The 27853-nt window shown below is 38.0% G+C and overlaps 1 protein-coding gene across 4 annotated transcripts in view; it reads right to left on the bottom strand.

The window, feature by feature from the left end:
* Positions 1-25254, bottom strand: part of LAMA4 (laminin subunit alpha 4) — a 191674-nt gene extending 166420 nt beyond the window's left edge. For 3 of the 4 annotated variants that reach the window (XM_021008153.2, XM_078155186.1, XM_021008154.2), the window contains exon 1: positions 24549-25253. In XM_021008153.2, coding sequence (XP_020863812.1) covers positions 24549-24743 — 195 coding nt within the window. In that variant the 5' untranslated portion in view covers positions 24744-25253. Of the gene's footprint in view, positions 1-24548 lie in introns of all 4 variants that reach the window. The other variant, XM_021008155.2, reaches the window with a different exon arrangement.
* Positions 25255-27853: the final 2599 nt, after the last annotated feature.

Below are 27853 nucleotides of genomic sequence, written 5' to 3'. Positions count from 1 at the left end.
CCATGGGCAAGTCATTCAATCTTTCTGAGCCTCAATGTACTCATCTGTAATGTAAGTACAATATTACATGTAAAAGACTTTGTACCCAGGCAGCAAGGTGAGGACGTGGATAGATGTGGGCTCAAGACACTAATCAGTGAACCTGCATGAGTTTTCTGCCTCAGTTTTCTCAATTGTAAAATGGGAATCATAATGCCAACCTCACAGGGTTGTTGTGAGAAGCTAATGAGGCACCTGTAAAGTATTTAGGACATAGTAGGTTCTAAATAAATCCTAGCTATTATTATCATGTTTTGTATGGATTTATATGTGTAGATGATATTTTCCTTTATAGAGGATGAGCTCCCTGAGGGGCAAAGAGTGTTTCATTTTGGTTTGGTCTGTATTTCCTTAGAGTCTGTAATAGTGTGTGGCACAAAGGAGAAACCTAATAAATGATTATTGAATGAATGAATGACTAGCTAATCAATTGTTGAATGACTAAGCAAATTAAGGCCTGTGAATATAATAGTCTATTACTGTACTGCAAGAAATGATTAAAGGGACAATTTCAGAAAAATCTGGGAAGATGTCTATGAACTGGTGCAGAGTGAAATGAAAGGAACAATTACATTTTTATCTATGTTGTAAAAATAGTTATCCATCTTGAGATATCTATAGTGTTCATCCACATTTAAATAAAAATACCTATATTGTAAAGAAGTTTTATCTATATTGTAAAGATAATTCAATTAACTTCTATTTAACGAGCATCTATTAAGCACCTTCTATGTGCCTTGTAGACATTGTGTCAGGCACTAGAAATACAAAGACAGAAATGTAATAGTACCTCCCTTCAAGGAGCTTACATTCTAATAAGGAAGACATTGTGCATATTTAAGTATATACAAAATAAACACATGGCACTTTTTTTGTTGAGGTAGGGGAGGAACATAGGAGGCTCATGGAAAGCTTAATATAGAAGGAGGCACTGATGAGCTAAAAGTTATTAAATGAAAAATATATACAAAGGCAACCAGGTGAATGCAGTAGATAGAGAATTGTTCTTGGAATCAGGAAAAGCTGAATTCAAATCGCACCTCAGCACTTATTAGCTATGTGACCTTGATCTAGTTATGTAATCATCATCTACCTGTTTCCTTATCTGTAAAATGGAGATAATAATGGCATTTACCTCCCAGGGTTGTTATGAGTATAACATGAGTAATATTTGTAAAATGCTTTACAACCTTAAAAAGCACTATATAAATGCTAGCTACTATTATTAATAGTTATTATTGATTTACATTACTATATTATTATTAATAATAAAATGTTAACCTGGGAAAATTCTTTCCATAACTCTTTAGTTCCTTCTTTGACTAAAGATAGCTTAAAGCCAGTGCAAAGCTATGTCTGCTATCTGTTTTTGAATACCCTACTGTTAATATTACAGTCACAGGAAATAATAAGAAATAATTGAAATGGATCAGGAAATCTTTCTAATAAAAAATTTAGACTGTCTCAATTTCTTCTGCTGAATCTCTTTGGAAGACTCAAACTAAACTCGTAGAATATCTATACTCCTTTATGTCTTTCCAAAGAAGGTACATTTCTCGAAAACATACCTAACCTTAACCTCTCAAAAAAAAAAAGAAGGGGGAGCTATTTTAAATTTCTGAGCCAAAGGAAAAAAATATTAATTAAAAATAAATTGCAGGGCTAATACATCTTCATTTCTAAAGTGTCCAGCATGAATTGTTTGTCTTTTTTTGGGAAACTTAAATACAAAATGAGAAAAGAAAAAAAATTGCCATGTACACAGCAGAACATAAGAGAGGGTTCATATAAAACAATAAATTTTCATTTCAAGAAAACCTATATAATAAATACTACACATTGTTTTCAAAGCTGCCCAGCTTTTCTTTACTTCCTTCTAGGTTTTCTTTTATTCTCTACTGTGAACTTTTTGCTTTATTTTCCCCTCCTCAATAGCCTCCTATGTTCCTTCCATACTTCAACTAAAAAAATACCACGTATTTGTTTTGCATACACTTAAAATGTACATTTTGTCTTCCTTATTAGAATGTAAGCTCCTTGCAGGAAGGCATTATTGTATTTCTCTTTGTATTTGTGTGTGCATGCATATACACACGTGTGTCTGTATGCACATGGAGGCATATAACGTATACACACATGTATATATACATACGTAGATATCTGTAAGCATATATACGTATATACACTCATATACATATGTAAGAGTGTACTATGCTTATTTCTACTCATCATCTGTTTCTCTGAAGTTGGATAGCATCTCCTTTCATAAGTCCTTATCATTCCATGTTTTTCTAATCAACCAGTTCATCATTTCCTACGCCACAGCCATATTCCAACCCTTTCACATCCTATCTAAGAGACTGTCTATGAAAGCTTTTTTCCTCCAATTTTCTGCCCTTCTACTCTTGGCTGCATAGGTTTTATTTATATGAGAAAATTTTAATTTAAAATAATCAAAATTATCCATTTTACACTTCAACAATGCTCTCACCTTATAACATACGAAATGTCTTTCAAAACAATTGAAGGAAAATACAGATAACGTGATGTTTTCCAGAATAATGGTGATAATGGACTATGTTTTGTCACAGCTTACTTTGATGTGTCGTTAAGTTCAAAAAACAGGAATAAGTGGAAAAAAAGAGTTTTCTTGTTTCATCTGCTAAAGTCACTGTAGTCATAGTTTTAGGCTAGAAAGTAAACTCTGGCCTCTTAATCTAAACTCAGGTGAGTCAACTATCTTATGAAAAATATTACTTTCTGTGAGGAGAAGGGAAGAGAACAATATACATTAGACTTTTTCTAAAAACTAGACTCTGTGCTGGTTTCATATGAGGTCATTCAGTGCCCTTCCTGTTTTAGAGACAACATTTGTGTTACCTAAAAGTCTCCACCATCCTCCCTGATGTCTGCTCTTGCTCTTCCCAGGATGTTTTTTAAGTAGATACTGTTTAGGGGAGAGGGAGGGGAGGGTGAGAGTGAGAGGGGGATAGTTCTTTGAAAAAACCAGGAAGAAAATCAAAGACACAACTAGATGCTTTTGTTTTCATGAGAAAGAAAAAGAGGCAGTCAAAGCATTTTGAAGATTCCAGTAAGGGTCAAGTTCTTTTTCAGAACCAAGTATTCCTTCCTTCTTGGTTCTATCTGTGGGTCACATGAGGCCCCAAGGTATGGCACCCACTGGTGAGTGAGTATAAGAACACAGTAAATGGAAGTAAGGACAGAAGATACTTTTGTCATAAAGCCTCAGGCCGAAATATCACAGTACAGTACAAGTCTCAGATTGGAGACCTTTGGTCTGGTTATTGGTGTTCTTTAGAATATCGTTTGTTCTGGACATGGGAGCCCTAAATTCAGGGTGGGGAACCTGCAGCCTCAAGGCCACATATGGCCTTCTAGGTCCCCAAGTGAGGCACTTTGACTGAATCCAAACATCACAGAACAAATCCCCTTAATAAAAGGATTTGTTCGGTAAGACTTGACTCAGTCAAAAGGCAGCACCCAAGGACCTAGAAGGCCATATGTGGCCTTGAGGCTGCAGGTCCCTCACCCCTAGCTTGTAATCCCTGCTGATGGGAAGACTGAGGCTGATAGATGCATTGAATTTGGGAGTTTTGACCCATAGTAGAGCTAAAGGAAATCAGGTGTCCTAGCTCAGTGTAGCACCAATATTGTGAGCACTCAGGAGTGGAGTCCAAATTTTTGGTGGAGTGGAAATGGTTGAAGAATGAGGCCAAGGCTAGGAGATTGCAGGAAGTGGTGTGGTGGTCTGGTCCCAAGCTAAATATGCTTTCTTCATGATTCTATAGGGTGGGCAGGGTAGGGATTACTGTACTCATTTTAAAGTCAAGGAAACTGAGGCTCAGAGATGTGAAAAACTTCCCAAAGTTCACATTGCTAGTAGGTGTTAGAGTTTGGATTTGAACCCATGTTTCCTGATTCCCAAATTCAATGTTCTTTCCACAATAGCATATATAGGACTAATATTCAATATCACAGGGTCTAAGAAGTAATTAAGTAATTAATAATTAAATAATTAATCTAATTGCATCTTCCTGATGTCCTGGTCCTTTTTGAGAATGAAAGACAAACAACAACAAAGTCTCACCTTCTAAAAGAAGTCTTTCTTGGTACTCTTTAAAACTAGTGCCTTCCTTTTCAGATTTTTTTTCCCAATCCATCTGTTTGTATATAATTATATACAAACATACATATATATGTATATATATGTACAAAATATATACACACATATATAATTATATATATATATATATATACCTTATATACAACTTGTATACCTTTGTATATAATTATATATGTATCTTATATATAATACCATATATAGCATATACTTTATATATACACCATATATACCTTTATATACAATTATATATACCTTGTTTGTACATAATTATTTATGTATTGTCTCCCCCATTAGATTGTGAGCTCCTTAAGAGAAGAGAGTCCCACCCCCTACTTTGTAGGCCCAGTGCTTAGCACAGTGCCTGGCACATAGTAGGTGCTTAATAAATGCTTGTGGACTTGACTGTTGGCTTGAGGTAGCTGACTTTCTGAAAACCATAGAGAGCACAGGGTTTAACGCTTTTGCCCTGTAGGACACGTGCAAGCTCCTTAGATGAGTGTGGGACTAGATTTCTTATCCAAGCTGCTGAATTGTTGAATCTGTTTCATCACATGGTGGTTATCAATTGATTAAAAAAATTCCTGGTAATTAGAGCTATCCAAATGTGGAATGGGAGGCTTCAAGAGGTAATGAGTTTCTCCTTCCTCAAAGGTCTAGATCAGTGGTACCAAACTCAAATAGAAATGGAGACCACTAATCAATGCCTAAATGGTCACCTAGTGACTTAGTTTTAAAATGTAATATTATCAGTGTTTTATTGCATTTTTTTATTTTGCTAAATATTTTCCAATTACATTTCAATCAGGTTTGGGCTGTGTTGGACACCTTTAGTCTAGCTCATTATTTGTCTGTTACATTCTTCTAGGAATTCTTTTTTTTTTTTTTGGGGGGGGTGTATTGGATGAGATGACCACTTACATCCCTTCCAGCTACAAGATTCTGTAATTTGTTGAGTTAGTGGAAGTATGATCAAAAGAAAGTAGATGCCAATCCACATATACTTGGTGAGTAATTTAATCAGTTTTTGGAAAGTGAGCTTTTCAGACTCCCAGTGAGAAGACGGTGGGGAATTTTACCAATATATTTGCAGCCCAGGACTCCTTAGGTTCTCCTCTAATTCAGTGTAACAAAGTAGGCAGCAAGCCAATCTACTTCTAGCTTTCAAGAGATTTTGAAGAGTTGCTTAGACCTTAGACCTTAGTAGAATGAAAATCTAAGGTCAAAAATACAGTTCTTGAGTATTCTATCTTTTGCTTTTGTACTGCCCCACCCCATCCCCTTTCAAATGGCAGATAATCTTATTTGCTACCCTAGGTGGCACAGTGGCTGCAGTGCTGGGCCTGGAGTCAGGCAGCCTCATCTTCCAGAGTTTGAATCTGGCCTCAGACATTTACTAGCTGTGTGACCCTGGGCAAGTCACTTAACCCTGTTTGTCTCTGTTTTCTCATCTGTAAAATGACTGGAGAAGGAAACTGCAAACCATTCTAGTATCTTTGCCAAGAAAACCCCAAAATGGGGTCATGAAGAGTCAGACATGACTGAACAACAACAACAAAGCCTTTGTATATTTCAGAGGTCCTGTTTTTGGAACATTTTAGATTGGGCGGAACCAGTAAGTTGTAATGTTCAATATTTCTCTTGAGCAGAACAGAGAGGTGTCCCTTTAAAAACTTAAAATTGGTAGGCAGGGATTTGTCAACATGTTGAATAAGGAAGAGATTATGACCATCTGATGTATAGTGAAAAAAAATATATGTACATATACATACACACATATATGTGTGTGCATATATGTACACACACTCAGAGTCTGGGATAACTGATTCAGAATTGGCCATATCTTTTATGAGATTTAAAAACATTTAGTTATCTGAATCCTCATTCCACCCCCTTCTAAAATTCTTTTGTTGTGTGTTTCCAGGTGATGCTTGTGACAGGAAGTGGAAGTTCCTAAATTCCTAGGAAGGGGCCAAAAATATCATCAGACAGGAAACAGGAGGCATTACAAATATCTCTCAGTAGAAATCCAATTGTTGTGAGATTTCTAGCCCATTGTTTCTAGATACGGTAAGTTTGGAGCAACTTCAGAGATGTGGTCAAGCTGTTAAAACTCCTGAGCCAATCTTACAGACTGGGTGTTAAGCTAGGACTATTTGTAGAAGATTTCATGTTATCTATACTACTTGGTTAGAGGACTGTCTGGGGAAATTTTCCATTATTTGTATTGACTGAGGGCAGAAATCCTCAAAGATCTAGCAGCTATCATAGCCTAGGGGCCCTCATCTTGTATGGACTAATGTAATAAACTCCTAATTTATAAAGTGCTTGCTATGTACAAAAATTATTGTGCTAAGCTTTGGGGATATAAAAAAGAAAAGAAAGATGACTTCTGCTCTCAAGGAGTTCATAGTCTAATCAATACAGATAGTGAATTCAATAGCAAGTTAGATAGAAATATAGATCTATATCTATGTCTACACACACAATACTCATATACACATATATACACACATACATATATGTATACACATGCATGCATGCATATACACATATATAAATTTAAAATCCTCTATGGATTTTCAGGGCATTCAAAGCTCTTCAAAATCTGCCCCTCCCTTCCTCCTTTCCAGTCTTCTTATACCTTATACTCCACCACGTGCCCTACAGTCCACTCACTCTGGCCTCCTTGCTTGTTCCTCAGTAAGACACTCCATTTCTGGACTATAATTATTTTCACTGACTTTCCATGATGCTTGAAATTTATTCCCTCCTCATCTCTGCCTCTTGGTTTCTCTGACTTTCTTCAAATTCCAGCTAAAATTTCACCTTCTACAGGAAGCCTTACCCAATCTCTTTGAATTCTAGTGCCTTCCCTTTGTTGATTATCTTGTTTTCCCTGTATGTACACCTTGTTTGTGCATAGTTGTTTGCTTGTTGTTTCCTCCATTAGACTGTAAGCTCCTTGAGAGCAGGGACTGCTTTTTTCCCCTTTCTTTGTATCTCCAGGGATTAGCACAGTGCCTGACACATAGTAAATGCTATGTATGTTTATTGACTGACTAGTTGAAAGATCCCATGGTCCTTAGAGTACAGTGGCAAAGCAAGCTGGATAATGCATTTTCTTTAATATCCTTTTTTGTTGATAATATCATATCCTTTCTTCCTGATATTGAGCCATTTGATGGTGCCATGGATTTTGGCAAGAACTTTCTTTTCCATAACTTCGGCAGCTATGGTTAATTGACCTATCTCCTTGCATTTAGCTTCTTTCTCCTATATACTTTCCACACAGTTGCCATATTCGTATTCCTAAAGTAAGAAGTTTCAGTGACTTGCTCTTGCCTCTAAGGTAAATTACAAAATCCTCTCTGTGGCATTTAAAATCCAGCAAAATCTGGATGAAATTTCCTGATTAGATTCAGGCCAATGTCCAAACGTATCTAGCTCTTTTTTTTTTGGGGGGGGATATTCTACTTACAAGTGTCCACCCAAAACTACCCCCGTCCAAAGACAGAGCTTCTACTGTTATAACTACAGTGTGAAGAACAGGGTTGAAAATGGCAAAGAAATCCTGAATAACTGTATTATTGTCTTTGGTCTTTCATTTTATTCACCCATTCATTCATTCCGTGAACAAATCTCTATTAACTGTCTACTACATGGAAGGACTATTTCAGCAAGCTGTATGTCACTCTTTCAAAACTGTAAGATTTCTGAAAGCAGTAACTTGGTTTGATGCTCATTGTATGCATGAGGGCACAACCTCGGGGTTGGGGTCTGATAACTGGGAAACTTGAGACAAGCTACCAATACCAAACAGGGACCCTTGTAGTGACTTGGCAACTGTAAGCTTTAAAGCCTATTTAAAATTATATTCAATTCAATTCAACACAATTAAAATGCAATTTAAAAAGAATTTATTAATTCTCTGTTACATGACAAGCCAAATAGGCAGATGCTGGGTCTTGGAGTCACAAAGAACTGTGTTTAAATCCTATCTCTAGTAAATGCTGGCTATGTGACTATTGGCAAGACACTTAGCTACTCAGTGCTCTAGGTAATTCTCTAAGACTATTAAGTTACAGAGGAGTAACCAATCTGCATAAATAGGAGCTTTCATACTAGGAGTTCTGTACACTGAAGAAATTATAGGGCTGAATTTAAATATATATATATATATATATATGTATATAAATATGTGTATATATGTGTGTGCATGTGTACTCTTTCAGGCTGTAAATGACACTATAGGGCAACACTCTAAACAGCTCTTAACACAGGACCAGGATTCATCTTACCATCAATGAGCTTCCAGTAGTTGGAGAACCTATCTGGATGGAGTCAGATTTCTCAATTGACTCAGCTTTTCTTTAGCCAATCAGCTCTCAGAAGAACAAAACCTCTCTTTTAATCAACACAGTTGATTAAGAACTATCCAACTGGCTTCTTTGATTATCTTATGTGTCTTCTTCCCTGGGCTTATTTTGACTTTCTCTTGTGCTCAGCTTCTTCTTCTCCTATTTTCTGTCTTCACCTGGTTATCTCCCCCTGGCTTCTAATGCCTCAAACCAGAGCCTTCTGTTGTTCAGTGACTCATTTCTACCTAATGATGAGATGCTCAAAAAAAAAATCACCTTTCTGCCAGGTGAAGTCCTGATAATCTGTATGTATTTGCCTCATATTCCCCAAAGTTATTTGATCTGTAGATATCAGCTATATCCTTCAAAACTCTGAAAATAATATGTAAATCAGCTGATGGACTACTATGCATTGCAGTTTTCTTCCCCTCAGTCATGGCTTTGCTTTCAAACAGGTCCTCTCAGTACATTTATCTGATGGACACTTTTCTCTCAGATCAGTCTGTGTTTCTTTGGAAAGATTTTGATCTGGAGGGGATGTTTTTCTTCTCAAGTTGATTTTGTCAGTGCTCTACGCACAAAAGTTCTTTCTCTACCTTTTTCAGCATCTACAATAACCACATTATAAAGGGGCAGTACTTTACATTCTGAGCCTAGTAACTTTTAGGTGGGCAGAGCATGGACCAAAGAAGTGAGATCTGGGTTGATCCTTGAAAGAAAAAAACTGGATTTCTACAGAGGGAGATGGAGGTAGGAGGGGAAGTGGAAGGGGATAATCCATTTCAGGCATGGAAGATGGCAGTGGACAAAGGCACAGAGATAGGAGTGAGAGGAATGAGAACATGGAGATGGAGAACTGTCCAGTTTAGCTAGAACATAAAGCATGTAAATGTAAATAGTGTGAGAGTAGGCTGAAAAGCTTTGGAGTGAAGGAACGCAAGATAAAAGTAGTACATTAGGAATAGAATATAGGCAGCAATATAAAGGAGAGATTGGAGTTGGGAAAAATTGGAGACTGGATGACCTATCAGGATGTTATTTCAATACTCTACTGGAAACTCCACAAGGGTGGAAATCATTTTTTTTTTAACCTGAACTTCATGTCTTATCCCAGGGCATAGTATAGCACTTGGCACAAGCAAGACACTTCTTCAATGTGTGTTTTTTTTTAAATTAAAATGAATTGAATAGTTCAAGGTTTGAGGGGTTTGGTATAGGGGAATGGGGCTCTGAAAGTGGAGTCAGAGGGCAGGTATTCATAAGACTATAGGATTTTAGATTTAGAACTAGAAGGAAACTTAGAGGCCATCAAGTCCAACTCTCTTATTTTACAGATGAAGAAACAGAGGGACAGAAATGCTAAGTGACTTGTTATTGTATTTCAGGAAGGATTTGAACCCTGGTCTTCCTGACTCCAATTCCTTTTTTCTATATCTCCTTTATCACTTACTACTTATAGGATCTTGGACTTAACCTATCTAGGTTTCAATTTCTTCATCTTCAAAATGAGGGGATCAGACTATATAGTGTCTAATTTCCCTTCCAGCTGTAACTTTATTTATTAAAATTTATTTTATTCTGAATGTTAGGAATAAAACAAACATTTCCATAACATAATAAAACAGGAAAAAGAGATAATTGCACATGAAACTGCAAATTTATTATATATAACTTGCTATTCTTTTAAAATATATAATAAAGTTATCATGTCACTTTCTTTTTTTTCCCTTTTTTTCTTCCCTCTTCCCCAGAGGTGGCTACTATTAGGCATGCATATGTGTATGTAGGTATGTGTAAATATTAATTAATATTAATTTAAAGTCATTCTATACGTACTTTTATTTATCAGTTGTTTCTTGGGATGCAGATGGCATCTTCCTTCATAGATTCTTTGTAGTTACTTTGGGTATTTATAATAGTCAAAATGACCTTATGATTCTAAAATCTGATAATACAGTGAAGCAAAAAGGGTCTAAACTAGAATTAGGGCAGCCAATTTGAAAAGTAGGAATGGATTTGAACATCATCATAGCTGAAGCAATGATAAGACTTACTCACTGTTTAGATGAGGGAGGTTAGGGAGAGGGAAAATTAAAAGGTGACTAGGGTCTTTAAGCCTGGGTTCCTGGGATGATGGTAGTGCCAATAGAAACAGGGAGATTAAGGGAGACAAATTTTAGGAAAATAACAAAGAGTTTAATTTTAGACACAAAGAGAAATATAATGTTGGGAATAGGACACATCTCTCCTTGAGTCCATTTAGAATCAGAATGCCACTTTTTATCAGACTGAATCTACCTTAGAATCAACACCATGGGAAGTCATAAACCACTGCATTATAGACATAAATACTGGCTTCTAACAACTTTTGCTTTCCAGATTCTCTCTATAAAGTGCATCGGTCAATTGTTGTGCTCTGCAACACTGAAAGAAGTGTTCAGAGAGGAAATTATTGTGTTTGAAAATCAGTGGGTATACTAGGTTAGATTCCCACCACTCATTATTATTAATAACTCATTGTGTGTTTTATATGTTCAAAATGTAGGCATGGAAAGTCATTTGGACTAATTCTCATCTCACATTCAATTAAATCTTTCATGGGTTCCCTGCTTATTTTACAATAAAAGCAGACAAATTCTCATCTGTATACTCTGTTGTCATTTGGCATTTACCTTTCTATTCTAATTTTTTCCTATGCCATCATACTAAACTCTTCCAACCTATTCTCTTTTCATTTCCTTCCTGTTACTCAGTAGTTCTGTCTTTGCCACCCCCCCCCCCCACACAAGATAAGGAACAGGTGTTGATCAACTAATTGGCGAAGAGCCAGGAAACTTGGGGAGGGGTGGGGCAGGGATAGAGATAGCATGTATGTGTTCATGTCTACATCCTTAGCTTCTGGGGCTACAAATCCTGTGAATTGGTCAGGTCATGATGACTATGCCTGGCATCTACATTCTAATCCTAGTTCTGCTGCGAAGACACTATATGACCTTGGGCAAATGGTTTTCCCTGTTTGGGCTTCAGTTGTCTCAGTTGTATAAAATATCATTATTCTGCCTTGCTTTGAGGAAAGCCCACTGTAAACCACAAAGTATTATCTGCTAGTGAGAGGCAGCATGACAAAGTGGACAGAGGGCAGACTTTGGAGTCAAGAAGGCCTGGATTCAGATGTTCTTTAATATATTCTACCTGTATGGCCCTGCTCAAATAATTCAATCTTAATAATTAATAATTTATTAATAATTTAATAATTAACAATTTAATAACAAAGTATTAATCATTTAATTATTAATAATGTAGTAAGCATTTAACCATTGGTGATTGGCAATGTATTAATTATTTAATAATTAATGATGTAATTTAATTTTTCAATGTTTTAGGCGATTCTCAAAAAGTATAAATTGCAGCAGGTGCTGATTTGCATTGATAGAGGGAGTTCCTCACTGAGAGTTCCCTAAACTGAAGAAACCACAGGCCTGTTTAAGACATTATTTGTAAAAGAAGGGGATTAGTCTAGGTATTCCCTAAGCTCTCTTCAGCCCTAAAATTGCACAAACATACATGTATAGGATCTTAGGGTTCCAAGGGATTTAGATCATGCATCTACACGTATTGCCAACATTCTATCTCTGTGAATAGCAAGAGAGCCCTAGTCAAAGAATTTTCCTCAGATTAGTGTCTGAGGAGCTCTCTGGTTTCTGTGTTCTCAAATGTTAAATAAATAGCTTGGACAGTACACATGTTTCTGTTATTAATCTAGTCCATGTTTCTGTTATTAATCTAGTCCATTTCTGTAGCCCTTACCATGTGCCAGGGCACTGTAAGTGCTTTACAGTGATCTCATTTGATCTTCACAACCACCCTTGGAGGTAGGTGCTATTATCATCCCCATTTTACAGATGAGGAAACTGAGGCAAACAGAGATTAAGTAACTTGACCAGGGTCATGCTGCTAATAAGTTTCTGAAGTCATATTTGAATTCATGTCTTCCTGATTCCACACCCAGAACTCTATCCCCTGTGCCATCTACCTGCCCCAATGATTTCTCCTTTAAGAATATATTCTTTGCAAAAAAACAAAACAAAAAACAAAAACAAAAACAAAAAAACAAACCCAAACCAAAAAAAGTGGGCAGCTAGGCAGCACAGTGGATAAAATTCTGGCCTTGGAGTCAGGAGGACCTGAGTTGAAATGTGGTCTCAGACACTTGACACTTACTATCTGTGTGACCCTGGGTAAGTCACTTAACCCCGACTGCCTTACCAAAAAAAAAAAAGCCAAAAAGAATATATTCTTTGAACTTACTTATCTTAGAATCATAAATAGGTTGGTGCTGGATGGGATCTTAGGGGCCATCTAGTCTAGTCCCCTTATTTTGTGGAAAGGGAAAATAAGTCTAAATAGTTAAAACTGATTTGCCTAGCAATATAGCTATCAGAAGAACCTAATATAAAGGTGAGGGTTTGATTGGGTCAATCAATGAAATCACCCCCCTACCCCACTTAAACTAACAGACAAGATGCTATACCTTGATACCTCAGCTAAGGAGACATCCCTATTGAATCAAACATAGGCTTTAGATTAAGGTATCAGTTGAGATATTCTTTGAAGTCGCTGGATGAACTAGTGTGATGTAGAACAGGAGATGTGCTCAGATTTGTTGAGGAAAAGTGCCATTTAAATAGGAAAATAGCTTGGAACCTAGAGATTCAAGCCCTGCAATGGAGAGGAGGGTGTACTGCTCTTGAGAAAAAAATCAATTGGGGGAGAGGGGGAGGAGGAGAGCTTAATTCTGGATCTCAGTCCATTCCCATCTTGGCTAGAGAAGGTCCTAATGAACTTTGAAAGAGAAGATGTTCTAGTCTTTAAAAAAAATCTTTTGTTTTTATCATCGTAGTCTTAATCCTTGAGGTGTCCTCAGAATAGTTGAAGCACTTTTGTACTGTAAACAAAGGACAAACTAGAAAGACTCAAGAAAGGCAGCTTTAAGACTCTACCAGCAATCCAACAGAAAGCTACTACCATATCTAAAGGGAACTTCCTGAGTACTCACTCCATGAAAGAGAGGAAAGGAATTATAGCAACCAATTAACTGTGTATTACCACCCTGCTACACATGCTCTGAAAGCTTGAGCACACTTGTTTCTGGACTTTCTGTTAACTTGTAGGGAAGTTTGTTAACAAACTCACTTTTGGGGAGATGTTTTATACCAACTCTTTTTACTATACCACCTTAGTAAATGCTCTTTTCTAAAACCCAATTATTTCTGATTGGTAACTGATAATCAATGGGGGAAGCATACATACCACTGGTGGCTCACGAGCTTTGGTGTTAGACAGAAACTCCTTAAAATCTGAAGGCTACCCCTAGAACATGCTACAGTTACTTTTTTAAAAAAAATATTAAATTCATTTTATTTTTAAGTTATTTTTCACAGAGGATTCTGACTCTACGCATTTAGTGGCTGGTTTTTACCATTGCAATGAATATTTATTCCCAATATTTAAGTTAGATTACGGGTAAGGAAGTAATGAAACCAGTAATCAAGGTGGTATAATCAATACATCCTGATTGTTGAACTATATTGTACTTAATCACACTAATCACCCACCCACTTTTCTTTTCCTTTCCCCAGATACACACACACACACACACAGACACACAGACACAGACACACACACACACACACACACACACACACACATACACACACACACACACTTAAATACACACAATTCTTATGAAGGCACTTTCTTTGCATTGGAGGCAAGGGAGCTTGGAAAACCTAAAGCTATGTTTAAGCACTTGGAGCCTTGACTTCACAATATACTTTTGAGTTTTGAAGCAAGACAGCTACCCCTCCACATCCCCAGCCCTCATATTGCAAAGATGTTTGAATAGACAGTTCATTTAAATAGTGCTTGATTCTTCACCTAAAATATCTTTTGAGCCATTGTTTAGGCTGTCTCCTTTCACTGAGGCTCATTCCAGAATCTCCTTGTTCCTATGTTATTTGGTATGGAGATAAACAATATTAAATATCAGTCAGTTTGGAGAATAGGACTTAATTAAGGAGATTATTTCACCCCTTGGGAACATTGTTTTCCTTAAGGGAAACATTTCACTAAGTTAACTGAAAGCACAATTGAAAAACAAAAGTCCCAAAAATTGGAGCCTGAGCAGACCTTGAAGGCCCTTTCCATTCCACATTATTGGTAAGGTTTGAAGGGGTTCCCCAGAGACAGCTGCTATTGTTATGGAAGTCATCTTTCCTGCTGGTTCTCATGGAGTAATAAATATAAGCATTTTTTTTCCATTTAGGTAAACACTAGATGGTCCAACTTCATGAAAATCTTAAACATAGACCAGTGAATTCCTTGGAATACATATGAGATTTAGTGTCTTTCTCTGGTGAAGCACTATTTACTATTATTATTTTTTTACTAAAACTTGCCTTACTCAGTGTTTTCCCTCACTCTGAAGACATAGTCTTACACATGTAAAAATTCCCACTCCCATTCAGCCCAGGAATGCTGTTGCTCCCAGATTCTCATGATAAAAAGACTGTGGGATTCATGGCTGAACTGCTGGCAGCTGATTTTCATTAGAACTTTGATGAGAAACTTAAGTTGGAATTACAAACATCTGTGGTTACACTTCCCTTCAGTGAACTATTTCCCAGAACTTAACTCTCTACCACACCAGGAGGGAAAGAGGCAGCCAAGAAGAGGATACTGCCAAGAGACCTAACTAGCAATTCTGTTATCTGTGGCAAACACCAAAAAATGTTCCTGGGGTAAGCAGTTAACTGGGTTCAAGGGGGGAGGAGAGCGTCATGGAAGAGGTCCTGCAGTTAAATATTGGAAGTTGGTACCAAGGCCCTGGTGTGGATGGGGAGTGAGAGATACGTTTGGTAGGATAGGGATGGGAATTCCAGGAGGGTTAGCAGAGTCTGAGAGCAGAGACCTCAAGACACTTTTAGGTCACCACTGAAAAGGCTGTCACCAGCAAAAGGAAGCAGGCCCAGGAGGATTTCACACAGTATTGTGTGTCGGGGGAGAGGGTAAGAACATACCATCTGGTAGTGAAACTAATTATTCTTTCACTATAGCATAGTGGATAGAAGGCCTTGGAGTCAGGCCAACCTAGGTTCAAATCTCACCTTTTAGAAATACTGACTATGTGACCCTGGGCAAATTAGGTAACTACTCAGTTCTTTGAGCAATTCTTTAAAACTAGAAATCGCAAGGCATATCAAGTCAAGAAGCATTTATTATGTACCTACTTTGTGCCAGGAACTATGCTAAGTGCTGCGGATAAAAATATAAGTAAAAAGAAAGATAGTCCCTGTTGGTATGGTGGAGAAAGAAGTCTGGAGAGTTAGAAGAAGAGCCCAAAGAAGAATGGAATGAACATGACTGGCTTGGGACCTTCCACAAAATGGAAGTCCTGGAAGGAACTCACTATTGGGAGCAGAGTGCCACAGAAGCAAAGAGAGTGAGAAAAACACAGATGTTGAGGTAACTTTCCAGGTGAGAAGGCTATTGAGGCGTAGCTGGAAAACTGGGAGTGTCAGAAGCAAAGCTGGTAAAGGAGAGGAAGGATGACTAGCCTGGACCTTTCAACAAAATGGAGAATCTGGTAAAAACTCACCAATACTGGAATAAGCAGAAGGATGTGAAGGAAATTCCATGGTGAGAAGACAAGTGACATATGTTAACAAAGTCAGGAAGGTCAGAAGCAGAGTTGGGAGAGGAAATGAAGAAAATTGTAGAACAATTGTCATTTGCATTGATGCACAGATTTTCTTCTTCTGGAGCTCTCTATACCTATGAAACCAACCCTTACCACAAAAAAAGTTCTTACTAACTTGTTGCTAAAATAGACAGCACAGTGTTACGGATGGAGCACTGGACTTGGAGTCCAACAGAAGCATAGGATCATAGGTTAAGAGGTGGAAGTAACTATAGAGGCCATCAAAGCCCTTCATTCTAGATAAGGACACAGAGGCACAGAAGAGTTCAAGTTGTCACATAGCTAGTGAAGAGTCTGAAATGGAATATGAGACTATATCTTCCTGACTTCAAGTCCAGTAGCCTGTATGCCATACTATGCATCAGAAAGACCCAGAGTTGAATCTTGCCTCAGACACTAATGAAGTGGGCCTGGCTAGTTATTCAAAACTCAGTTTCTTGTTCTGTAAAATGAAGAGATTGGGCTTGATGATAATTGTTAGCTCTGTCTATAATCTTATGAACTCAGTTGATTCTACCTGTTGAAGCAGTACTAATGCTATCATTCCTGTCAATATTTCATTGCCCTGGTACAAAGACCCAATTGCTCCATTCTAGTCATAATTCTTCACCAGTGCACATGTACAAATATAGACATTCTGATGGACTCTCCCAACATATATTCAATTTATTTCAATGAGAAGTATTTCATTTTTGTCCATATGTTACCAAGGCATTCAATCAATGTTTGGTGAATGGAATGGAATTGAACTATTTTTGATAAAATACAAATAATATGAAATTGCTGAGAAATGCACAAAGTTTGGGCATTCAAAAGAATGTGCTTATAACCAAATCTCTTATTCTCAGTATCTGTCTCTTTCCAGATGATACTAACCAATCAATGATTCAAAATCATTTATGACTTTACCATTATTCATGTGTTTCCTTTGAGCTGAGGAAGAAAGAGGATTTGACTATCTGCTTAAAGGGCACTATGTGTAATGAGCTAGATTTGGGAAAAAATGAATTTACTCACTGTTAAAGAAAATAGAGGACTTTTCCCTTAATATTTTGGGGATGTCCATGTATCCCAAACAGCTTCCTTCTCTCTCCTTTTCTTTTTTGCCTTGTGCTGATCAAAGTATCCTATTACAAGGGAAAAGATAGAAGTTCAACTAGACACTAAGTGAACTATTTAGCAGGGAAAGATGGCAAATCCCAAGCTATGTTCTCTTGCCCTTTCCCTGGTTTAACATATGTATCAACCCCACTGCAGATCAGCAAACAAACTTTGACCTACTTGGTTTCCAACTTGGTCTTCCCTTCCCTTCTGACAGCTTACCAGATTGATGCAAACTTAGTGCAGACATCAAATAAATTTTGGTCCTTCTTACTACAGCTCAAAACTCCTGAACTCAAGTGATCTACCAGTTTCAGCCTTGCCAATAGCAGAGATTACAGGTATTCACCATGATAATTGGAATACAGATATATTCTTCATTTCAGTAAAATGTAAATTTCTTGAGGGTAGGGGTTTTTTGGGTATGTGTGTATGTGTGTTTTGTCTGCATATCCCCCAAAGTGCCTTATACATAGCATATACTTCATAAGTACTTGTTGAATTTAATTTAATTCTATCCTGAGGAGTTGGTGCATTTGGGGAAAACATAGCTTGAATTAATAACTAAATGTTGAAGGAAACCACATTTGCCAGAGAATAACACATTTTTGAGAAAGAGCTCTGAAAGGGTCTTGCTGATAACTTAAATGACAGCTTAAAGAGGGATAGACCATGGGGAGGGAGGGAGGGAGGGAGGGAGAGAGAGAGAGAGAGAGAGAGAGAGAGAGAGAGAGAGAGAGAGAGAGAGAGAGAGAGAGAGAGAGAGAAGAGCAAAGCAAAATGAAGTGTTTGCGTCTCTGTATTAAAGCCATGTCTTGGTAGATGTGGAGAAATATAGATCCTATAAGGAAATGGATTTTTATTTTCTAGAAACACCTTGAGCAAAGGAACTCACTGTTGAAAGGCAGCATATATTACATCTGTCCTTATATATGATGCCGTGCCAAATACTATCTAGAATAACTTCAATAGTTACTACTCTTTGTCTCATTCAGGATGGATATTATAATCATCAATATTTATAGGTAAGAAAACAGTTGTGCCATGCTTAACAAAGTAAAGATATATTATGGTTCAGAGAAAAGATACATAAAGAGAAAATTATTTATGAACTTAAAAGATAAAGGTACATTGGATACACAAGGATTAAAGGAAAGCATTGTTTCAATTCTTTGGCAACTTTAACATAACTTTTGCCAATCACACAGTCTATGCTCAATACATACCACTTAAACTGAATGTTACGGTTTATATATTTTCCAAATCTTTGAAAAACAGTATCCTGGTTAATATTTCTTTTATTTCAGAAGAATAAAGGGTTGAGAATCAGTAGACCTGGATTCCAGGTCAACCCTGCCACTACTAGATGCATAATATATAACTCTGGCTAAGGCCCTTTCATTTTGGTTAGGCTTTAGCTTGCTCAGTGGTAACACGAGGAGTTTGGACTGCATAGGCTTTTAGCTCCCTTCAAGCCCTAACAATCTCTTATTTTCCATCCGTCCTTTCCTAGAGACTGCTTCTGCTTTGGAAGTAAGATCTTTAAAACTTGCCCTTCTAAAAATCACCAACCTTACTGCTATAAATTAGGAATTCCTGAGGGTCATAATATGATCTGTTATTGTATCCTGGCCACATAGTACAATACACTGTACACAGCAGGCCTTAGTAAGTGTTGAATTGAAGTGCAAACAGGAACTGATATTTCTTAATCCTGAGAAATTTTAAGATGAGAGAATTTTTCAGCTGCAGAGGACAGGGAAAACTTTGAGAGGGCACCTAGATTAGAATGTAAGTTCCTTGAAGACATGGACTTTTATTTTTGTCTTTGTCTTGTTAGCACCCTAGTACAGACCTGGCACATAATAGGCACTTTGTAAAGGCTTACGGCTTGATTGGTGAGTGTGGCCTTGAAGGAAGTTATTTCTATAGAAAGAGAGGAGGGAGGCACCCATTCTAGGGACAGGGGAAAATATGAGCAAATCTATGGAAATGAGAGAAACAATATGGGGTAAGAAGGGCTAATCAAGAATAATCCAGTTTGGCCAGAATGCAGAATATATGAGATAAGGCTGGAAAGTAAGGCTGGACCCAGATTGTGCTTATGTTATTCAGTCAGCAATGGGGAACTACTGAAAATTTTTGAGGACAAAAGTGTCATGATTTGAGCAGTCCATTAGGAAGTCTTCCTTCTTGCCAGCTCTGTGAAGTAGATAGAATTGATGATAGCTCTGAGGGAGGAAGACCAATTAGGAAGCTCTTACAATAGTCTAGGCAAAGAGCAATGAGGACCATATCTAGGGTGACTGCCCCCCCCCCATTGGAAAGGAGGTGGATTCCAGTCATATTGTAGGGATGCAAACAACAGATTTTAGCAACAGATTGGATGTGTGGGATGAGTGGAAAGAAGAGGCAGAAAGGATTCCCTTTCAAGCCCAGATAACTGAAATAACTTTATTTGGTAGACGATGAGAAGTAACTTATTTTCGGTGAGTTCAAGAATAGTGAGGGTTAAGGTAGGGTTGGAAAAAAGTCCCTCAGATTTTGCCTAATTTTTAGGGCATTTTGGACAACTAGGTTTGGTTGTACAATATAACAATATCTACACAGTAATTTACAAACTGCTATCTTCACAACATCTCTGGAAAATAGGTATGTAGCTGGTGGTATTGATGATGATTGTCTGGACCTATGTGGTGTAGTGAATAGAACTCTGGGCCTGAATTCAGGAAGTCTCATTTTCCTGAGTTCAAATCTGGCCTCAGACACTTACTAGCTATGTGATCCTGGGCAAGTCATTTAACCCCTTTCCCTTAGTTTTCCCCATCTGTAAAATGAGCTAGAGAAGGAAATGGAAAACAGTTCCAGTATCTTTGCCAAAAAAATGCCAAATGGGGTCACAAAGAATCAGACAGAACTGAAATGACTGAACAACAACAAATATATATTTTTATTGGCTTAGAGTTCTTCTGGAAGGAAACTCCTTATTTCAATGTAGATAGATTATTGTTCTGTAATCCATAGCCCTAAAACATTGCTTGGGGGCACTAACAGATTAAATGACTAGTGGGGTCACACAATCAATATGTGGCAAGAAGGGACTTAAAAGCCAGGCCCTCCTAATTCAAAGGCCACTCTCTATTACTCCAACCTCTCATAAATATGATCCTTGCTTTGTAGGTGAAACAGATTCAGAGAGGTTAAGTACTTCAGGTACGGTAAAGCTATTAAGCAGTGGAGGCAGGACTCCTAAACTTCACATTTATGCCGTGTTTTATGATTTCATAATAACTCAGTGAGTTAACTAGAAGGACCAGAATTTAAAAACCTCAAAGATCAAAGATGAAGGGCCATCATTTGACACAGTGCCTTTGCACATACTAAAGATAGTAGAATAGTAATTTTTATTTCAGAGCACAATGATAATATCTGATTGTAGTCGTTTGTCTTTAAAATCCATTTGCACAGATACAAAAATTCTAGTAAAATTATTAAAAATATTTTAAATTTCTTCTGTCAACTGATCCATCTGTTCCTTCTAGTGAAGTAGTGAAAGTGTTATTTCCCCCATTTCACAGTTGGAGAGGCCCAGAGAAGTTGTGACTGACTTTCCATGACCACAAACTTAGCAAATGTAGAAACTGAGCTTAGAACTCAGTCCTCAGTGACCTTTCCATTATACCAAGCTGACTCTGTGTGTGTGCCATTTGTGGAATACATGTGGCTAATTGTTGACCAACGTGTGGCGAGTTGATGCTGAGGAGTAAGCATTGGAAAGGGTGACGTTACAGTGTCCCAGGTTTCTCTGCTGGGTACACTGTTCATTCTTCCACCACATCCTCTCTCTATGCCTCTTTTATTTCTCCCCTCCATTCGCCCAAACCCAATTTTTTTATACCCACGTGGAAACAGTGATTCTGTCAAATGTTTCAACTACAAGGCTACGGAAAACAACCTTCCTTCCCCCTACACTTTAGACAAGTAAAACACTATTGAACCTCTGCTTTCCTTTCAAACTGTCAGTGTCCTAGAATAGAGGTTGATTCCAGGAGAAAAGGAGCCAACATTCTGACCCAGTCAATGCCATCCATCATGTCAAGTTCATAAACACCTGAAGAGTGAAAAGAGAAAGGCAGAGAGAAGGCATTCATTCAATTGTGGATGTCTTCTTCTCTGCTTTGTTAGTCATAATCTTTCTTGCCTGTGAAATGCTTGTGGTACTAGAGTCCCAGGAGAATTTGAGAATAAATCATTCATATAAAACTCAACCAAATAAAGTGGGGGGTGTATTTTCAGAATGTTTCATTATTCATGTTTCAAATCTTCCCTCATGGAAAAAAAAGTGTGTATATGCATATACATAATCCATATATAATATATACACATTACATATAATACATGTATGTAAATACATGTACATGCATATATGCAATATATTAAAAGATATAATTATAAATTGAATATATTATAAATATATACACATAAAATGTGTATATATATACATATATATATATACACACACACAAAATATGTCCATAAATACACATTCATAGCTGTATTTAGTGTATATATGTAGGCATAGATGCAATCTTCATGATGAGTTTCCATGTAGCTGCTCTATTATTGAAGGTATGTGGCTTGAGGTCTGTTTGTATTTTGTCTATGAAGGGAATAGTAAACGTTGTGGCCAGGGATCAGCCTTCTTTGTGGGATCAGTATAACACGAGGCATTATGTGAAAATATGTAGTGGAAACATAACTACCACAGTCTACTCCCTCTGCCCCCCTTTCTGTAGCATGTAATTTGACTCTGTTTGGAATGACTAAGGGCCTCTGTCAGTTACAGAAAATGACTGGCCTTTTCTAGCATTTGGAACCATTTCTTTAGGGAAATTAAGAGACTATTAGAATCAAACAGTGTTATGAAGTTAACTTCCTATGGGACATACTTTCTGGTTGGCAGGTAAAAAAACCTTAGCAAGAAGACTGAATTAACTATTAAGTCAAAAGCACCCAGTAGAAACAAAGCTTGAAAAACAGATGAAAGAAAGAGCTTAAAATTATTATTTTTATTATTTTCCATAGGATTATAGATGTAGACTTAGCAAGGATCTTAGAGCATTAATATAGGACTTTAAAGTTTGCAAAGCACTTTACAAATGTGTTGTCAAATGATCCTCAATGCTATGAAGTAGGTGCTATTATTATCTCTGTTTTACAGATGAGGAAACTGAGGCTGAGAGAGGTTATGACTTGCCTAAAGTCACACAGATAATAAATTTAACATTGGTCCAATCAGTTGTGCATTAGATGATGTATGAAGTTTGCTTCTAGTTTCATTATTTAATTTCATGTTCTCTAAATATATACATTGCTGGCAGCGGTTCTCCCCCTACCCCACCCCATCCTGGGAAACTCATGCTGGAATGTATTTAGTATATTCGACCTTGTCTCCCATGAGCAGGCATTTCATTCAGGGACTTTCCGTTTGGTAAGCAACAGGTGGAGATAATGTTTCCCAGTGGTTAATTTCAAGCCTGTGAAGAGGAGGTTCACTCCCCACATTGTGGAGTGTATCCAAGCCCCAACATGCTCCCCAGTGTTGAGATATTAAATTGACAATAGTTCACACTCATTACTTCCTCATGTTAAGTCTCATTTCCCACCCTATAGTGCTGATGATGTGGTCAATTCCCGCCCAGAATTTTTTAACTGGAGGGGTCCTACTCCCTTGGAAGACAAAATATGGGGATTTGTGGATCTTTCTTTTATGCTCTTGAGGTTTACTATCTGTGTAATCTTGGGCAAGCCACTTAAATTCCCTCTGCCTCAGTTTCCTTAACTAGATGGTTAGACTAGATGGCTCTGAGGTCCTTTCTAGCTTTACAGCTATGATTCTATGACACAGATTTCTGTGCCAGTAGTGTGAGCTCGCGCTCTCTCTCTCTCTCTCTCTCTCTCTCTCTCTCTCTCTCTCTCTCTCTCTCTCTTCTCTCTCTCTCTCTGCGCTCTCTCTCTCTCTCTCTCTCTCTCTCTTCTCTCTCTCTCTCTCTCTCTCTCTCTCCTCCCTCTCTCTCTCTCTCTCCCTCCCTCTCTCCCTCTCTCCCTCTCTCCCTCTTCCGTTCCATAAACTTCAGTGACTTTTATTTGCCTCCTTCTCAGAGTCTCCCACACACTGGATTGTCTGACCTATAGGGACCCTTAGCCCTTTACTCTTAGATCTTGACCCTTCTCCCTCAGGAAATTTTTATACTTTGTTGTTGTTATTTATTTCCACCTAAATAAAATGTGTTTGACATTCTAGTAAAATGTGTTTGACATTCTAGTAAAATGTGTTTGACATTCAAGTAACAGACTTTCATGAATATGACGCTGACAACAGTTTAAGGCTTCCTTTGAATTTAAAACAAAGCCTGGGGATAATCTTAACTTTTTGCATCATGTTATGGACTCACAGTGTCTTCGTTAGAGGTAATAGGATTATAAATCTTGAACTGGAAAACACCTAAGAAGCCATTTAGTCCAATCTCTATTTTAAAATGGGGGAAACTGAGACCTGGGAAAGTTAGCTGGTTTGTTCAAGGTCACCCACACAGGCAGTAAGCATCAAAAGTATCCACTCACAGTTGACCCTCTCCCTGCCTGATTTCTCTTAGAAGGGAACTTACCCATCATTTAAGATAGAAAAGAGTCGATATTACCAATATTACAATAGTGGGTTTCCTTTCACATCAAAAACTTTACTGAAAGTCCGAGTCATGGAGAAGTCAGTGACTACCTAGGAGGGCTAAGGGACATAGGTTTTACTGGGACAGAATAATTCTGTTGGGCAGGAGTTTGTTCTAAGTGCTAGCAAGAAACTCGGGGGTGTTCCTGGCCAGTGACCCACACCACTCTACTGTACTGTGGGGCGAAGGCTGAAGGTACATGCTGTTTGTAATTTGGAAAAAAATAATCTGTCGACTGTGAACGCCTTCCCCACAGAAATTTTCTTGATCATTTCATAAAACTTTTCAAAGCTGACTTTTATGTAGGTAAGAACATCATGAGGAGAATAGGAGTGAAGAAGGGTATGGATGAAAGAAAAGAAACGCGCACAACATGCAAGGAAAAAGTTTTCACTTGAGAGATAAAACAGTTACTATACCTCAGCAAAAGGCACCGGACTTCCAGCAGCTAGTGATGGCTCTCTGTTATCAGCCGCCTCTTGTTTGCTGATTGCAGAACTACCTTCAATGTCAAACGGAAAAGCGCTGCCCTCCACCGCTGCAGTGCTGGAGGAGAAGCATCCCAAGAAGAGCAGTATAGGAAAAGCATAAGACCAGGCAGAGATCAAAGCCATTTCCTTCTTTTACATCCAGGAGTGTGGTCTTTTAAAAGCTTAGTAATTGTTTACCCCTGTCTTCAATCAGCCCCCCTCAGTTCAGTGGTGCCTCAGTTATTTTAACTTTCTTTCGGTTTGTAGTTTCCAGATGTGGCACTTTAAGACAGCCTAACCAGCTCCTCATTTAAAAAAAAAAAAAGGGAGGGGGAAGAGGGAGAGTCTTTTGCTTCCTCTCCTATGTAAGTTTCTCTCTCTCTCTCTCTCTCTCTCTCTCTCTCTCTCTCTCTCTCTCTCTCTCTCTCTTTCTTTCTTTCTCTCTCTCCCTCTCTCCCCCTCTCCTCCGCACCTTTTGTGTGCCAGTAGCTCTTCTTTTCCCCTTAGTCTGCTTGAATAATATACAGATGGGCAGTGCTTAAGTGGAGGGTGTCAAAATGCAGATTGTATTCCAGGAAAGCCCCACTCTCTCCCCAGCCACCTTATCTCCCCTCAGTCAGGATGCAGACTGATTCTTTATTCTGCCCCTGGCTTCCTTCAGGCAGTCACATCACTCCCTTTTACCTTTAGCTATGGGACCCTCCCACTCTCAGTTCGCCAGTCAGACACTGTCCTCTGGTTATTCCCCTTGACCCTCGCCGTCACCTTTCCTCATTTGGAGATAGTCCAATGGCTCTGGATGAATAGTCAGCTTTGCTTTTAAAAAATACAGATTTGCTTTAAAAAAATAAAAAACCCAAACTACCATTTATTTAGTCAAGGTGCCAATTTTTTTTTCTTCCAAGAGCCACAGAGAGGAGCGGAAAAAGATTGCAGGGAAAAGGGCCAGATTTAGACTATCCCAAATAACATAAGGGCAGGATGCCCACTCTCTTGACCAAGTTTTCTTATTTTCCACAGGGCAGAGTTGTGGGTTTTTTGGTTTGTTTGTTTGTTTGCTTTTTTACAACAGGGAGTAATATCTTCATCTCAAACTCCCAGGCCCACCCCTCTTGATCCTGACAGCTCCTTCTCTCTTCACCCAGCACAAATGTAAGAAGAATATCATTCATTCCCTGCAACTTTGGAAAATGACTTCATTACTCAAATGCATGAACTTTATTTACAAAGAACATCTTGTTTTCCCCCTAAAGAGGTGCTTTGTAAGGCCCCAGGAACAAGGCCTACAGTGTGTGAAAGACTGTCAAATATACTGCCCACAGACGATCTCATACTTTTTTTTTGCCTGTAATCTCATGAAGACTTCATCTGTCTAAGTAATGTAACCTTTCCAAGACTTCTGGACACAGTTAGGATATAATTATACTGATGGTGACTGTGTTAGTGGGCCACTTATCACCATGTCCAATAAGCACCTTGTTTTCCATTGCTCTCATAAACCAGACTTTTAAATTCTCATGAAACCTGGCATTTGAGAAATAGATGGGACAGCACTTTTCATTCACATAAAACCTTGGCTAGCTTAGAAACTTAGGAATATTTTCTAGTCACCTGAAACTGGAAAATCATGGAATTGCTCATTTTCACATAAGCTTTTGCTGAGTGCCTATGGACGTATTTATTATCTTCACTTTGCCAAGAAGGGACATTTCATCGAAGGATGAGTAAGCTACTTACCCAAGGTCACAAAGGTCCCAGTGGCCTAGATTTTGTGAAATTCATCATATTTGTGAAGTTTTCATTTTTTAGGATAAAAATACTCTTGAGACAACCTATTCTTCTAGTTTATAAACACTTTTCTAATGGGAGTAGGTTGACTAGGTTGATTAGATGATATTGAGTTTGCAGTGGGGGCTTTAGGAGACTGGTACTTTAAAGGAGCAGGCCTTTAAAGAACAAAAAATGGGAATGTAATCCCTGCCTTTACTTATATAATTTCCTACTGCTATGTCTACACAAACCTTAAAGAAAGTATTGAAATATAAAGTCCAATCCAAATTTTAATGATGATACTGCCCTTTTCATCTTTAGGAAAATGCCAAAAAAAATCTCAGTTTAAAGATTAAATGTATTACACTCTACTCTTAGTTATCAGTCCATGGGCAATACATTTTTTCTGATTAATTATAGGAGCTGGGGCCTCTTTTCCATTCCCACCTATCCAGATTCCAGGTCTTGAGAGGAGAACAAAGTAGGGAGTTGAGGCAATTAAACTATGCTTAAATGTATAGCCTCCTTCCCCCCTGCTTTTCAGCTTCCTTTTATCTGTTATCTTTCCCTACCTAAGTGTAAGCTATTTGAGGGTAAGGACTTTCTTTTTTGCTTGTATTTGGATTCCCAGTATTTTGCACAGCATCTGGCACATGTTATAACTTAATGAGTGTTTGCTCAGTCAATCTATAATTTATCTATTGGCAGCTAGGTGACTAGAGTACTGGGCCTCCAGGCAGGAAGACATGAGTTCAAATCCAATTTCAGACATTTATTAACTATGTGGCACTTGACAAGTAAGGAACCTATGTCTGCCTCAGTTCTCTCAACTGTAAAAGGTGGATCGTAATAACATCTGCCTTCCAGGGTTGTTGTGAGGATCAAATGGGGTAATATTTGTAAAGTGCTTAGCACAGTGCCTAGAACTGAGTAGGTACTTAAAAAGTGCTTGTTCACTTCGCTACCCCAGCCCCATGTCAATCTACTCTCGAATACAGGATCATAGGATCATAGGCTGAGTACTTTGGAAAAGTCCTTAGAGCTCATCTAGTCTACTACCCTTATCTTACACATAAAGAAAATGAGACTTAGAGAATTAAATAACTTGCCCAATGCCCAAGAGGTAGTTAGTATCTGAGGCCAGCTCAGGTCTTCTTCACTCCAAACATACCACATGTTCCACTGCACCATGGGCTGCAAATATTTCTTGGCTGTATTTCAAAGTCATTACAAATAAGGTTTGAAATCTCTGCTTCATGGATCATAAGATTTAGAAATGAAAGGAAGGGGCCTTAAAGCTAATTGTTTTTGAACATTTCTTTTTATAGAAGAGGAAACTAAGGTCCAGAGAAGAGATTTGCTGAAGTAGATACATATAGTAAATGACAGAGCTGGAGGTCAAGGCCACTTGTCCCTGGCACCAAATCCAGAGTTCCCTCTCCCCACATAATTTTTTTTTTGCTATATAACCCTAGTCCCCAAAC

The sequence above is a fragment of the Phascolarctos cinereus genome, unplaced genomic scaffold, assembly GCF_003287225.1.
Source record: "Phascolarctos cinereus isolate Bilbo 61053 unplaced genomic scaffold, phaCin_HiC Scaffold_5;HRSCAF=322, whole genome shotgun sequence".
Taxonomy (NCBI): Eukaryota; Metazoa; Chordata; class Mammalia; order Diprotodontia; family Phascolarctidae; genus Phascolarctos; species Phascolarctos cinereus.
The sequence above is the reverse complement of the archived record's forward strand: the minus strand, read 5'-3'. Positions and strand labels throughout refer to the sequence as shown.